The 15,198-nt window shown below is 36.7% G+C and overlaps 1 protein-coding gene across 1 annotated transcript; it reads right to left on the reverse strand.

Moving 5' to 3' along the window:
* Window positions 1–1,168: 1,168 nt before the first annotated feature.
* Window positions 1,169–1,648, reverse strand: LOC111025396 (uncharacterized). The gene is made up of 2 exons (XM_022303248.1): window positions 1,421–1,648; window positions 1,169–1,309 (listed from the first exon to the last, which is right to left on the reverse strand). Exons 1-2 carry the CDS (start codon window positions 1,646–1,648, stop codon window positions 1,169–1,171), a joined length of 369 nt encoding a protein of 122 aa, XP_022158940.1.
* Between the last annotated feature and the right edge of the window lie 13,550 nt (window positions 1,649–15,198).

Here is a 15,198-nt window from a genome sequence, read left to right on the forward strand (position 1 = left end):
AAATGAACAGTTCAAATATGCATTGTGATTTAGGAAGAAAAATGTGATGAAATGTTGTTGTTTGGGGTTTAAACTAACAAGCAATTTAATGAAACTTAACCTCCTTGTCTCTTACCTTAGTTTTGATGCAAAATATGGAAACACACTATGTTGGGAAAATGCACCAGGCGTAATAACTGACTTTTCTTGGGATTTGAGTTCTACTCTTTCACTATTGCTTTTGGTTGCTACATAGGCTAGGGTAACCTACAATCATATGCCTATGTGTGATTACAATCCTAGAGAATATCTACCAACTCATTTGCATTATGGGTCAGAGGGCCTATACCTAGGACCATGTTTTATGCGCTTATTCCTAAGTCACATCCCATATTGGTTTCCTATTATTTTACCTAAACCACCTTTCCCAAGGTTGGGATTTGGTGTATAAATCAAGTTCCCACTGGCCAAATGGAAAAAAGACGTAAAGATAAGTTTTTAAAAACCAACCTAGAATATGAACATAAACCATAAAAACGTGTTTTACAACTAGAGAGCAAATGAAAGAAGATGAAATGAAGCTTGGAAAGGATGATTTGCTGATGGAGGGATGACTTCTTTTTATAGCACCATAGGTTGGTTGAAACTCCCCTCCATTTTAGGTGGAAATGAGTTGCGATTCACCTAACCACCTTACATGGACATGGACCCACGGTTTTGAACATGTGGGAAATGTCCTTGCTCTTCATTAATCAAAACGTGCGTTTTGACATTTTGTCCTCTATAAATGCGTGAGGCGCAATTATACAAAAAACAGATTTCTGTTATTTTGTTCCAACTTTGACCGCATTTTTCTCATATTTTTTCTAAAGTACCATAGTTTCACTTTTATGCAGACATAATCTATGCATGTTCTATTTTAAGAATATGTGGTCCTTTTTGGCAAATAATAATGGGAATGGGGTGAAAAACGTAGTAAAAAAGGGCTACCGACATATGTTTCTGCAGTAAAAAGTCAACCCTAACAGTAGGCTATGGTAAGTTCTTTCTCTAAGCGATCCAACAAGGTCTCCTTTTGTATTTCCTTACTCAACAAGTCATCTGCAAGTCTTAAGAGAGAACATTCTTCTACATCAGCAGGAAATTTAACAGAATTAAAAACACAAAAGGTAACTTGTTGATGGTTCACTTACATGGTAAGCTCCCCATTATGCCTATCTATTAGCGCTCTACTAGTGGCTAGAAAAGGCCTCCCTAAAATTATTGGGATCTCGTTGTCTGCTTCATAGTCGATGACGATGAAGTCAGCTGGAAAAATGAACTTGTCCACCTGCACGAACACATCATTGATTTTGCTATCTGGGTGAGTGATTGACATGTCAGCTAGCTGTAGTGTCACTGTGGTAGGCCTTGCTTCACCAATACCGAACCTCTAATATACTGACAATGGCATGAGGTTTATGCCGACACGTAAATCGCATAGATCATGGCTCACATTCTTTCCACCAATAGAGATTGGAATAGTAAAACTCTCTGGATCCCAAATTTTCTGTGGAAGCTTGTCTGTTAAAATTGCACTGAACTCCTTGGTTAAAGTTATGGTTTCAAACTCTCCAAACCTCCTTTTCTTGGTCAAGATATCCTTCAAAATCTTTGCATAGTTAGGCATCTACTCAAGAGCCTCAACTAAGGGTATATTGATGTGGATTTGCTTCCACACGTCCAAAAAATACTTGAGTTGATTATCTTGGTTTTTCTTTTGAAGCCTTTGAGCATAGGGAGGTGGTGGTCTATATTCCCCTGGTGTTTCCACACTTTTCTGGACTGGTGCTTCACTTGGGTCTGCTTATTTCACTAATTCAGCTTCTGATACTCTTTTTCCTCTGCTAATTTCAGGTTTAGGTTGAGCTTCTGTCACTGGTATCTGCTTATTCGATGCTCCAACATCGTTCACTCCTTTATCATCAACCAACTCATTTTCTATAGTTTCCTCTTCATGGCAGTATGCTTTATCTGCTCGCGTTTCCGAAGGATACAGTGCGGGTAAAGCCTTCTCACACCTTAGAGTTATAGCTTTACATTGTTCCTTCCCCTCTCTCTTGGGATTTTCGGTGTCACTAGGCAAGGTACCAAGGGGCTTATTTTTCAACTCATTTGCCATTTGCCGCAATTGGACTTCCAAATTTCTTAGAGAAGTTGCTTTGCTTTGGAGTGTTGCATCATTCTTCGCCATGTATTCTCTCATTAGCTTCTCTATAAAATTGGAGGAACTTGTTGTTGGCTTCACTTCCTCCTGTTGATTAGACATTATGAGCCTAGGGTGGTGAATCTCCTTTTGCTGAAATTGAGAGGCATCCTGTTGTCCTTGGTTCCCTCCCCAACTGAAATTAGGGTGTTGCCTCCATCCCTCACAATAAGAACAAGAGATGGCTAGCATATTGTTGATTTCATGGCTAGTTGACGATCCTGCAGCAGTGTTCATGTTCTTGAGCATATTAGTCAGGTTGGTAATTTGAGTCTTCAGTGAAGCCACTGAATCGTCGTTAGCAGTTTCGTGACTAGTTCTATCACTTGAGGCTCTGGGATATGACCAGTGGTAATTGTTAGAGGAGATCCTTTCTAAAATGTCAACAGCCTCTATATACGATTTGGATTATAATGCCCCATTAGCTGATGCATCCACCACTAACCTTGTTGCTTCATTTAGCCCATTATAAAAGGTCTCAATATGGATACACCTAGGCAGACCATTGGGGGCACCTCCTTAGCAGATCTTTGAACCTCTCCTAAGATTCACTCACTGTCTCCCCAACTTTGTGTTGAAAATCATTGATTTCTCCCCTATATTTTGCATTCTTACTTGGAGGAAAATACTTCATCAAGAATTTTTCAGCAAGATCATTCTAGGAAGTAATAGATTCAGCTGGCATAGACTTCAGCTAATCTCTAGCCTTATCCCTCGGTGAGTAGGGAAACAGCTTCAACCTCAATGCTTCCTTAGATACCCCTTGCATTTTAAATGAATCGCTTACTTCTAAAAAGTACGTCAAGTGCAGATGGGGATCTTTATATGTATTCCCATAGAACTAACCTACTGTTTGGAGCATTTGGAACATGACAGGCTTTAATTCAAACATTTTTGCTTCAATATGTGGTTCTGCAACAACCGGATATAACCCATGAAATATAGGAACGACATATGCTCTAATTGCCCTTTCTCTGTCATCAGCCAACAGAATGGCATCAAGAGGAGGAACAAATATTGGTACAATCAACTATCCTCTATTAATTCCTTCAACTTCTGGATTGGGAACCACAAGGTTAGGATTTCTCAGTAGTTGATCTATAGGGCAAACTGCTACTTGTTGTCTACGTTGTGCTCTTCTTCTTCGATGAAATTGCTCTCTATCTCGTTATCAAGTAGATATTCCAACCCTTATAGATCGTGCATTCACCTTCAAATCCACCAAACAGTAGTTAAAAGAAATCTTTCTAGCACATATTTTCTTAAGTAAAAACATAATGTGTAAAGTTGAATAAATCCCCGGCAACGACGCCAACAACTTGTTGGTACGACTTAGAACCCTTCTGTGCAAGTGTACACAACCGTTGTAGCAAGTGATAAAAAGTTCGTATCCACAGGGGTTGATAACTAAATACTCCAATATTTAACTTAAGAAAACTAAATAAGCTTAGTAAAAGTATGGTTGAATACAAAGACTTTGGAATTTAAATGAAATAGTGCATAAAAAGCTTACTAACTAACTGAATAGAAAATATATGAATACAATTTGATTTAAATTGAATTAAATAGTAACTACTGATGTAACAAGGCTAAGGGGTAAGAGTCTATCTGACTTCTTTTGGGCTGACGTAAACGATGCTACTGCATTAAACTCAAGTAGAATCTACAACGAGTTGAAGCCAAACACTTCATATTACAATTTTCCAAGAGTTAATAACAAGATATTCCAATACGACGGCCAAGCACATTGAAAATTAAATGTTAAAAACAACTTCAACTCAATATATATATATCATCATCAAGACAAAGCAAAGTTTACAACCCAAGAATAAGTTCACAACATCCTCCCCCTTACAAATAAACTTAGCTACTCAATGTCATACAAGAAAAAGGAAGAAGAAAATACAAACCACGTGCACTAAAAAGTACGAAAGAAGAAGAAAATGAATAATAACAGCACCCTTCTCTCTTTGTTGTCTTCTTCAACGATTTCTTGGGAGCTTTCTTCAAGTGAGAGTGAAGTCAGGGGATGGGAAGTGTTAGAGGCACCCTTAACAACAAGCTTTTATACCCCTCTTGGTTTTAGGGCAACACAAATGATAAAGTGGGACCCAACTTTTCCATTTTACTATACTAATTTCTCGGGTAAAAGTTGTCACTGTCAACTCTGTCTTTTTCTACCTTTTGCTTTCGACGCTACAACAAAACATTCAAATTTAGATCATTCTTCATAACTCTCAACATTATCAGCAAAATAATAAGGAGGATATTGAATTTATAACATTCTTTGCATAAAACCAGTGTAGATTGGGTGTTAGTGATGCTATTCTTAGTTAATTTATATGAATTCATGTACAAATAACTCTCTTTTGGAGAGTTATCAGTAACTATCAATTCTTTTATGCATTTTCTTAACCATGTCCCTCTGTTTCGGATGTGGTATCGAATAAATTAGGAGGTCACCCAACCTAAGATTACTCCAAGCTAAGCACGCTTAACTTTTCGGATGTGGTATCGATTCATTCACAACTTGGCTGCACTAGAACAGCTTAGACTATCCCTAAGGACCAACACTAGCCCTTTTAGCATACTTTGTCCTCACTCACATGCTTCCTAGTAAATCAACAAGGAGGTCACCCAACCGTAGTTACTCCAAGCCAAGCATGCTTAAATTCAGAATTCTTATGATTGAGCCGCCGAAGAGGAAGGTACACCTTGTTGGTATAGGTAGTAACTATCAATTCTTTTAAGCCATTTCTTAACCATACTCCAATGGTCTCAGGATCCCTATACTCGGGCGTCACATTATACTGTAACACCCCAAGATTTTCAACATCCCAAATGGGGACCGTTACTAAAATCGCCCTAAAAGTCCCACTCGAATTAAGAAAATAGAACACTAACAACTCGGAATAAACAAATCATACCACCACGCATCCACTGCGCTACTCTGATACTACACTTAAAACACAACAAAAGGACTTAAGCAAGAACAACTAACGCCAAACAAGGCTAAGCAACTACTAACCTCCGTATCGTTTAAAAAGGCAATAAAGCTAAAACAAAGTTACAACTTTAATAAACGTTCCGAAACGAAAACCAACAAAATCAACCATCTAACCTTCAGTACAAGTCTAGCCAAAGAATGAATCGATTAAAACATTCTACTAACCACCTGAACTATTACAAAATCCAAACCTCAACATAGAACATAAACTGGAACAACAAGGACCACTAACAAAACTTATTATAAACAAATTAGAACTAAAGAAAAGCTAGCTACGGTCTTTCTTGTCGAGTCCCCTCCGCATCATCACTATATGCGTGTGCTACCTTACTACCTAACAAATCTAGAGAGAAAAAAAAAGGGGTGAGTACAACCACGGTACCCAGTAAGCAGCCCTTACCTAAAGGGCACGCACAACCAACATGTTTACACAACAGCAACACATCATGCTCGTTATTAATATCATGTTTTACATAAAACAAAATAGGTTACGCAAATGCTTGCCCTAACATGCAACCTACATGTCAACCCCAAGCCTCACATCACAACTCACTAGTTCTCTTTCTTATTCCTCCAGACTTATTCCTTTGAGTCGTATCGACCCCTGGCCTTTGTACCGAGGGCCTCGACACTCCTTTACGACGTTTGGCGTTCGACCCTTGACCTTTGTACTCAAGGCCTCTAACTGTTCCACCGACCCCTGACCACACATATCCAATGCCTCGATACTTCTCTAAACTCATTAGTTATCCTTCTTATTCCTCTAAGACTTATTCCTTCGAGTTGTATCGACCCTTGACCTTTGTACCCAGGTCATCGACACTTCTCTATGGCGCTTGGCGTTCAATCCTTGACCTTTGTACCCAAGGCCTCGAACTGTTGCACCGACCCCTAACCACGCATAGCTAAGGCATCGATGACTTTGCAACATATTGGCCCTTATCCTTTCCTCTCGAGGTCCCAATACTTACCTTCCTCTAAGACTCATCGCATCGACCGTCGACCTTTGTATCCGAAGCCTCGACACACATCTTTGTTAATAGTTTGGCGTATCGACCCCCGACCTTTGTGTTGGGTGTGTTGCCCTAAACTCGTAGTTTGTATTTTGTAAAAACAAATGTATATTCAATAAAGTTTTATTCAATAAATTTGTTGTTGAATTCATAGCATTGCATTGTCCAAAATCTAATAAACCAAACATCCGAGGTTATTTTAGTGTAACCGGGACAGTATATGTACTTCGTATATATTTGATATACCCCTGATATACGAGGTATATATTTGATATACCCTGATATACAAGTGGATAATGTCCCGTGAATAACCTAAAGGGTCTATAGTATATGGATAAGGCTGGGTACCTTATCTTGGCAACAGTATGGATACGGCCCACTCTGTAAGGTTACAGACGACTCGATCCAGGTCGTTCGTGTGGAGACATGCGAGTGGGGGTATCCTATACAATGAGTTTGTATAAGACCGAACCACGAAATAGCCAATCTTTAGATGTAACACAGTTAACTAATAGATTGCTATTTCTTAGGATGACCATACAACTAATTCTCAATCCTGAGTGAGTTATGGACTCCTGCCCGTGAGGGCTCGTCCTTTGATCTGTATGGGTGAGAGTGGCTCGAGTTGACGACTCAATATTCCTACCATTTTTGGGACGAGACCGAGTGGGGAGCTGGGTACATAACTTCACAAGATGGAATTCACTCCTCTCTGACTTTAGGGGAGTAGATGAGTGGTCCCTTAAATGCTGACTCCGGGACTTGAACAAGGGGCCCCACCCTCTCATTGGCCCGAGAGGGACTTCCGGTTATTGGTCGGACCATAACCAGGTTGTTCATTAGAGGAGCAATGATATTTAAGGAGTAAGATGTAACTTAGGGTTAAAACGGTAATTTTGACCCAACTTGAGTTACGAGCACTCGTGAAGAATTGACTCGTCATTAATGGTCGTATATCCATAGACACGAAAACATTCTACAGTGAGAAGAGTGCAACTGCGGATCTTTAGTGGAATGACCCGTAGTTAACGAATCTTGATTAACTCAGTCAATGAGTTTGACCGATTAATCTTGCATCGTTGGAGCTTCTGATATGTAGGTCCATTAGGTCGCTTTTCTAGCTCATAACGGGTAAAACGAGGATCAAGTTTTTGGAAGAATTTGAATTGTTCAAATTACTTAAGGGATTATATGTATATTGATATATTATAATATATAGTTAATTATAAATTAAAACTATATATTATGAGAGAAATTATTTGATGAGATTCAAATAAAATTAATATGAATAAGATTCATATTAAAACTATAGGTTAAGAATAATGTGCTTAAGATGTACATTAGAACTACGGGTTATACGAGAAAAATGTTATAGAATATGATTCTATTCATGTGATAAAGAATTAAGGGTTAATTATTTATTTGATATATATTCATATATATTAATTAGATTAATAATTAATTAACTTTTATTAATTAATATGATTACTTATTTATATATATATTAATTATATATATATATATATATTTGTTATATATTATTAATATTAATAATAATATTAATAATATTATTAAACTCCCCTACAAATTTGCAGGGGATTGGGGAGTTAATATGACGTGGGGAGTTACCGCACGTCATTCTTCATCTCTTTTTAGATTGCAGAACTGTTCTGCAAAGAAAAGAACAGAACAGAGAAAAAGTTGAACTTCCAAATCTCTCTCAAGCCCTCTCTCAACACTCCCTCTCATTCCAAAGAAACACTCCCACAAACATGTTCTCGAAACCCAAGAGGATAGCAAGGAAGTTTTTTTGGTGGTGTTCGTTGGGAAAAAGTTGAAGAAACGTTCTTAAAAGGTAATGGTTTCCCTCTGTATTTTCATCTTGAGCTTTTTTATTTTGTTTCCCAAATTTCACGAACAACGGTTCGTTTCCGCACCGGGATTCACATCCCTTCACTTTGTACCCGGAGCCTGGATACCCAACTAGTGACGTATCAGCCCTCTGACCCTGATACTCACCCATTGACTTCATAGCATCTCAGAAATCTCACTAGAGTCGTGCATATTTCTAAGTCATGACCTATGCATCAAACGTCTCACAATAATTCATAACGACAACCAAGCATCGAATCCAACAACACAAAGTTAATCAATAAGATGCAGTCATAACCAACATGTTTCAAAATTATTTCAGTATGCTTTCATAACTACAACTAAGCATCAAATCCAACAACACAAGGCTAATCAATCACATCCAGTCAGAACCAACATGTTTCTAAATTATTTCATTATGCTTTCGTAACTACAACTAAGCATTGAATCCAACAAGTTAATCAATCACATCCAGTCAGAACCAACATGTTTCAAAATTATTTCAGTATGCTTTCATAACCACAACTAAGCATCGAATTCAACAACACAAGGCTAATCAATCACATCCAGTCAGAACCAACATGTTTCTAAATTATTTCAGTATGCTTTCGTAACTACAACTAAGCATCGAATCCAACAACAAGCTAATCAATCACATCCAGTCAGAACCAACATGTTTTCATCCAAAATACTCATAATCATTAACATCCACAAAAAGATAATCAACATTCATATTATTGGATAATAAAACACACAGAAATCGCCATATAATTCATACATACTCAACCAACAAACAACCCCTAAATAAGAACTACTTACCCAACAATTAGTTTCACCATGCTGACCCCCGACCTTTGTACCCGGAGCCTCGACACTCATTTTTACTAAAACTAGTGTATCGACCCCTAACCTTTGTACCCGGAGCCTCGAAACTCATTTTTACTAAGACTAGTGTATCGACCCCCGACTTTTGTACCCGAAGCCTCGACACCCATCTTATCAAAATTGGGGTATCGACCCCGACCTTTGTACCTGAAGCCTCGATACCCAACATGTGACGTCCGACTAGAGAGAAGGGGTACATGAATGAACCGTTACCACATCCAAATGATAGGGATCCTGAGACCATGGGAGCATGGTTAAGAAAAGGCTTAAAAGAATTTATCGTTACTACCTATACCAACAAGGTGCACCTTCCTTTTCGGTGGCTCAATCATAAGAACTCTAAAGTTAAACGTGCTTGACTTGGAGTAATCTTCAGTTGGATGACCTCCTAGTTGATAAGCTGTTCTAGTGTAGCTCAGAATTTGACGGTGGCACCCGCCCACTCTATTCCTTTTAAGGAAAATTACTTTATTTTTATTTTTCTAAATTTTATTTTGATTAGAATAAGGTATAATATTCCCTTGCTTGGTTAACAAGTTGGTGGATTTAGAAAATATCTCTAATTGATTTTCCTTTGATTTATTTTATTTTAATCAAAATTAGTTTTAGGAAATGATTGCCTTACTTGATTATCAAGTTGGCAATTTGAAGGAAATATCTTTTCTTTTAGTTGTTTTATTTTATTTTTAGGTTTATTTTTATTTTACACCTTCCTTGTAAAGGTCATGGACCTTAGTCTATAAATAGGCTTGTACCCCCCTTTTTTTTACATACCTTTGATTGATATCGAATAGAAAATTGAGAGTTGTTCTCACCCCTTGCCGTGTGTAAACCCCTCCCCCCCCCCTTCCAATATCGTTTTCATTTGTGTGGTTGAACTTAGGAATCCACATTTTTACCCTCGGAGCATGTTTGGTTTGTTGGTCACCAAACTCGTGGAGTGTTTCCGGTTTTGAGCATAGTGATTATTATGTCTGCTCAAGGTCATCGACTGTAAAGGTAATCCGTCTAACTTTAAGCCTTTCGGGTTGAACCCATCTATACGATTGGATTCAAGTAGCTTATGGCTCGAGTAGTCCAATACGCTTGAGTTGTCGCGTATCATAAGTGGTACGAGATCCATGTCACTGCATGGATCAAAAACTTGATTTATTTGAAAAAAACATTAATGATCAAATTCTAATAACTAAAACAAAACAAGCAGTATAGTTTGAAGCTGAATCTACATAATATGAAACAATGCACTTAAAAAGAAAATAATTTTGAAGAACTAAGTCTCTAGCAATGGCACCAAAAACTTGTTGGGATATTCTCTACCGCAAAAGATAAGAAAAACATGCAAAACATGCAAGCGCACACGATCACAAGTAATACAAGGAAAGTAATTCCAAGATTGTATCCTTAGGGTTTTTGCTTCAAAATTAATTAAAATAAAATGTTTCAAACTGCAATCGAGTTTTATTGGTAAAAATAGGTGATAAAATTGTGATTTGGTTTTGCAAATATCAAGCTACTTAATAAAATTAATCCGTTTGCTTCATGCCTTAGTTTTAGACAAAATGACACACTAGAGAAAAATGCACCAGGTGCTACTTGACACTTTTCTGGAAACTGAGTTCTACTCTTACCGTGAACCACTTTTGGTTGTTTGGGAACATAGGTTAACCTAATGTCACATGTCTTTATACGTGGCTATAATCATATAAATTAACTATCAACTCATTTACTTTTATGGGCTGAAGGGTCTATGTCTAGGACCCTCGTTTATGCGCTTATGTCTAAGTCACTTCGTATAAATTCTCTATTATTTTACTTAACTTAACCTTTTAAGTGTTTAGATCAATTTCCTAGCGGCCAAATTAATAAATTGCTTGAGGAAAGATTTTTAGGAATCAACCTAGAAATGCACCAGACGCGTAAAAATTAAATAAATTTTCCTACGAATTCCACAGAGAGGTTGAAAACTAAATTAATGCATAATTAAAGAATGGAAAATGCTGAAAGAAATGACAAATATATTTTCCATTGATTAAAATTGAAGAATATAAAAGGTACAACGAGCCCTATCTTAACATTCTTCTCTTTTGAGCATGTAAGAAGTTAAAACTCGCTAGTAAGCGCTAAAGGAATGAGATAAATGAAACACAAATGGAGTTGAACTGGGAATGAATTAAAACAAGCTTAACAAAGGAATTCCATAAAAACTAGGGTTTCAAAAAAGCAATAAATGGCAAAGGAAAAAGTACAATGAGTTCTAGCTATGATCTAACACTAAAAATGAAGTAAGACTGGATGATCCAACTCCAGAGGGAGCTCTCCTTTGTATAGACTTGAAGTTGGTTGAAACCTCCCACCAAAGTAGGGGGAAAGTGTTGGGATTTTGTTAAAACTAAATGATTCTTGATGAGACTAAGTCGAAATTTACTGAGGCAACCAATTAGAGATGTCCTTTATGCCGTCGAAGTCAAAACGTGCATGCGTTTCGCTTAAAGCCCTTCAAATGCGCCAAGCGCTTCTGTCATGCAGTATGGAAAATTGTGAGTTTCAGCCATGTTTGACCACAAATTATCTCATTTATCTCAAAACTCTTCACTTTGCATTTTATTCAGGAATGTTAAGCTTTTATCACTCTTAACAATACGTAAACACTTTTAACAAAATATGAGAGGAATGTGGTGTACTCAATGGCTAGAAAAATAAGCTTTTTATAGAGAAAAGTCAAACTCATCATAGACCATCCACGTCCAAAAAGACAGATTAAACCAACACTAAAAATTTTGTCTTTCACAAGAACAAAAAGTCTAGCTATCACCCCCAAAAGATGCAACAATCACCAAGAAAAATTGTTGATAATGATCAAACTAATTTTGGCTTAAAGATATAAAATAAAAACTTGTATTTTTTTTTTTGAAACAAGAAAAAAAAACTTGTATTTAATACAATGTCTTTTAGATTTTTATGTTCGGATTATAATACAATGTCTTTTAGATTTTTATGTTCATATTATAATACAATGTCTCTTAAATTTAAAATTTGTATATGCTTCTAGTTTTTTATCTTTAAATTGTATAGAATTTATTTTATATTTTGAATGGTATGACAATGAGCTTGGTTATATATAAAACAATTTCTTTACTCTTATGTTTGTCAATTTGTTGAAAATGTCATGTGTTTTCCCTCTTTCTTATTAGGACATGAGTGATTCGATAATTTTCGAATTTGGAATTCCCTCCCCATACTTGACATATTGCTATTCTTATTATGATAGACAACCAATATATATCTGATGTGTGTTGTTGATATACTTCTCATGTGATTATATGATTTTGCTATATGTATGTGTTGATCTACTTTATTGATTTATATTTTGATCTGTAATATTGATGTAACTTTGATATATGTGTACTGATATACTGCTGATATACCATTGTTTTATGTTGATACATACTTTTGGTATGATTATTTTATCATGATATACCTACAATATGTATGTCCTAATGAATGGTAAAATTGGACTTATAAAAATTTTGAAAATTGGGTTTTATGTCCAAAAACTCATAGTTTGTAAATGCGAGATATACTTTTATCATTGAATAAAGTTGTTATTGAGGGTTATAATCAATAAGTAGTTATTGATCCAATAAAACGTTCTTACTAGATCTAAATCCAATAAACGAAGTATCCTAGACTGTTACATGAGACTCAAACTTTATGTAGAGATATAAATATGGATCAAGTTTGAGTTAACAGTCTAAAAGGTCTCTATTATAGGAATCAGGTTGGGCGCCTTATTTTGGGGACACTATGGATGCGGCCCACTTTGTAGCTAGTATAAACGATGTGATCCTAATTCGTTCATGTGAAGACATACGAGTGGGAGCGTCCTATGCAAAGAGTTTGCATAAGACCGGACCATGAGATAGTCACTTTTACTTGATAACACCGTTTACTGTCTGAAACTGACTATCTCGACTTTGATGTCCTAGGTAACTCGATCTTAATCCTGAGCTAACTATGAACTTCTGTTTACTCGGGATTATCCTTAGATCTACATGGGTGAGAGCAGCTCAATAGCGCTGGCTCAATAAGCCTCCAATTTCAATGGTAAGACCAGGTAGATAGCTAGGGACATAGGGTGCAAGAAGGAATTCACTTCAACCGAATTTTGGGATAATAGAGAGGTTGTTCTGTTAAGGGCTGAATCCAAGTCTTGAACAATTGGTGCCACCCTCATCAAAAGGTTTGAGAAGATTTTTTTGATTTGATAGTTGGACTACAAATCATTGTTCATTAGAGGATCAGTGGGACTTAAGGAACAAGAGGTAATTACAAGGGTAAAAAAGTATTTTGACCAAGCTATAATTACGAACAACATGTGAAGGGTTGACTTACCGATCATGGTTATATCAAATGGATATAATATATCTACAGTGAGGAGAGTGCAGTTACGGGCTTTAGTGGAGTGGCTCGGTAGTTAACGAATGTTTGTTAACTAGGTTAAAGAGTTTAACCGGTTAATCTCGGATCGTTGGAGCTCATGATCTGTAGGTCCATAATGTCCCCTGGCTAGCTCATATAAGAATAAACTTCGAATAATTTGAAGAAATAATTCGAATCGTACGAATTAGGTTAATCATATGAGATACGATTAAGAAATTGATATATGATATCAATGGAGAAATTTGTTCAAAATATTTAAATAGGATTTATTTATTAAAATTATGAATACGGATTCATAATCGGAGGCATGGATTTTATCAAACAGTCGGATTTCTGAAAAAGTCAAATAGTTGACTTTGACCAGAGAAAGTCAAAGGTTGACTAAGAAGATTAAAATAATGTTTTTAACCAAGTTGGTGGAAAATTCCACTAACTTCTTGAGTGAAACATTTAAATAATCTCAAAAAATCTACTTTTTGACACTTAACCATGGCATGCATGAGTGGAATGTGTGTTGTAAGCTTTTAGTGAAGTTAGACATGCATTTTGACACTTAGTCATGCCATGCATGAGTGGAGTATGTGTTGTAAGCTTTTGGTGAACTTATACATGCATTTTGACACTTAGTCATGTCATGCATGAGTGAAATTTGTGTTGTAAGCTTTTGGTGGACTTTGACATGCAACAGTTGCATGTAATTTGCCTATTTAAGAAGGCCTTTGTTCAAACATTGAAAAACTCTTGGAACCTTTGGCCATTTGATGTTTTTCAAAAAGGTTACATAACTCATTTTAGCTCCATATTTCTCTCAATTTTTCCTTCTCTAAAAAGAGTCCCACCACTCTATTCCAAGCCTTGAGAATAGCTAGGAAGATCTCTTGGTGGTCCTCATTGGAGCTATTTGAAGAAATTTGAAAAGCTACAAAAGTATGTATTTTTCTCTACTTTTCTCTAAACATCATAATGTATGATCATGCATGTTTAATCCTACGTTGTATTATGCTTCTAGATTGTTATTTCGATCCTTGCTTGGTTTCGCTGTACATGTATGTATATTTTCCATCAATTATGTACATGAAAAACACATTATTAAAAAGAATGCTTTATTGGCCCATAATATGGCTGACATACTTTTTTTTTTGTATTGTATAATATGACTTTTCTTAGCTGCTTCAAACTTCCTATCACATTTTGCAATGAGCTTCAGAACATTTATGCTTGGTTTTGGTGGGGATCGACCGTTGAGTGTCAGAAAATTCACTCGTAAAGCTAGAAGAGGCTTAGTATTGGAAGGACGATGGGGGTATGGGCTTTCGTGATATTAACACTTTCAATTAAGCTATGTTAGCCAAGCAGTCTTAGAGGATCTTGAAATATCCCAATAGTCTTCTGGCGAGGGTTCTGCAAGGGAAATATTTTAAGACAGAGACCTTTTTGAAAGCCAAGTTAGGGTCCAAGCCTTCTTATGTGTGGAGAAGTATCTTGTGGGGTCAAGAGCTGTTTGAGAAAGGTTATCGGTGGAGAGTCGGTAACGGCCATAGCATATCCATAGATGCGGATCCTTGGATTCTGAGGGACGACCCCCCTAAACCTCTCTTCATTCCAGCTCACCTACACAGCTTTTCGGTTGCCTGGCTTATGGCTAGGGAAGGTAGTTGGGATGAGGAGAAGGTTAGAAGCAATTTTATTAGATCAGAGGCATAACAAATTTTGCTGATTCCTTTGCCTAGGAATGGATCAGATGATGTGATTTTACG

This window comes from Momordica charantia (genome assembly GCF_013281855.1).
Source record: "Momordica charantia cultivar OHB3-1 chromosome 9 unlocalized genomic scaffold, Mcharantia_2.0 BLBB01000009.1, whole genome shotgun sequence".
NCBI classification, from domain to species: Eukaryota; Viridiplantae; Streptophyta; class Magnoliopsida; order Cucurbitales; family Cucurbitaceae; genus Momordica; species Momordica charantia.

Bases quoted from the DNA above. Each gene is read 5' to 3' on its own strand.
- LOC111025396 (XM_022303248.1), bottom strand. From the start codon at position 1,648: ATGCCTAACTATGCAAAGATTTTGAAGGATATCTTGACCAAGAAAAGG. The intron at 1,310-1,420 runs GTATATTAGAGG...GTGTTCGTGCAG, and splicing joins TAAACCTCATGCCATTGTCA to GTGGACAAGTTCATTTTTCC.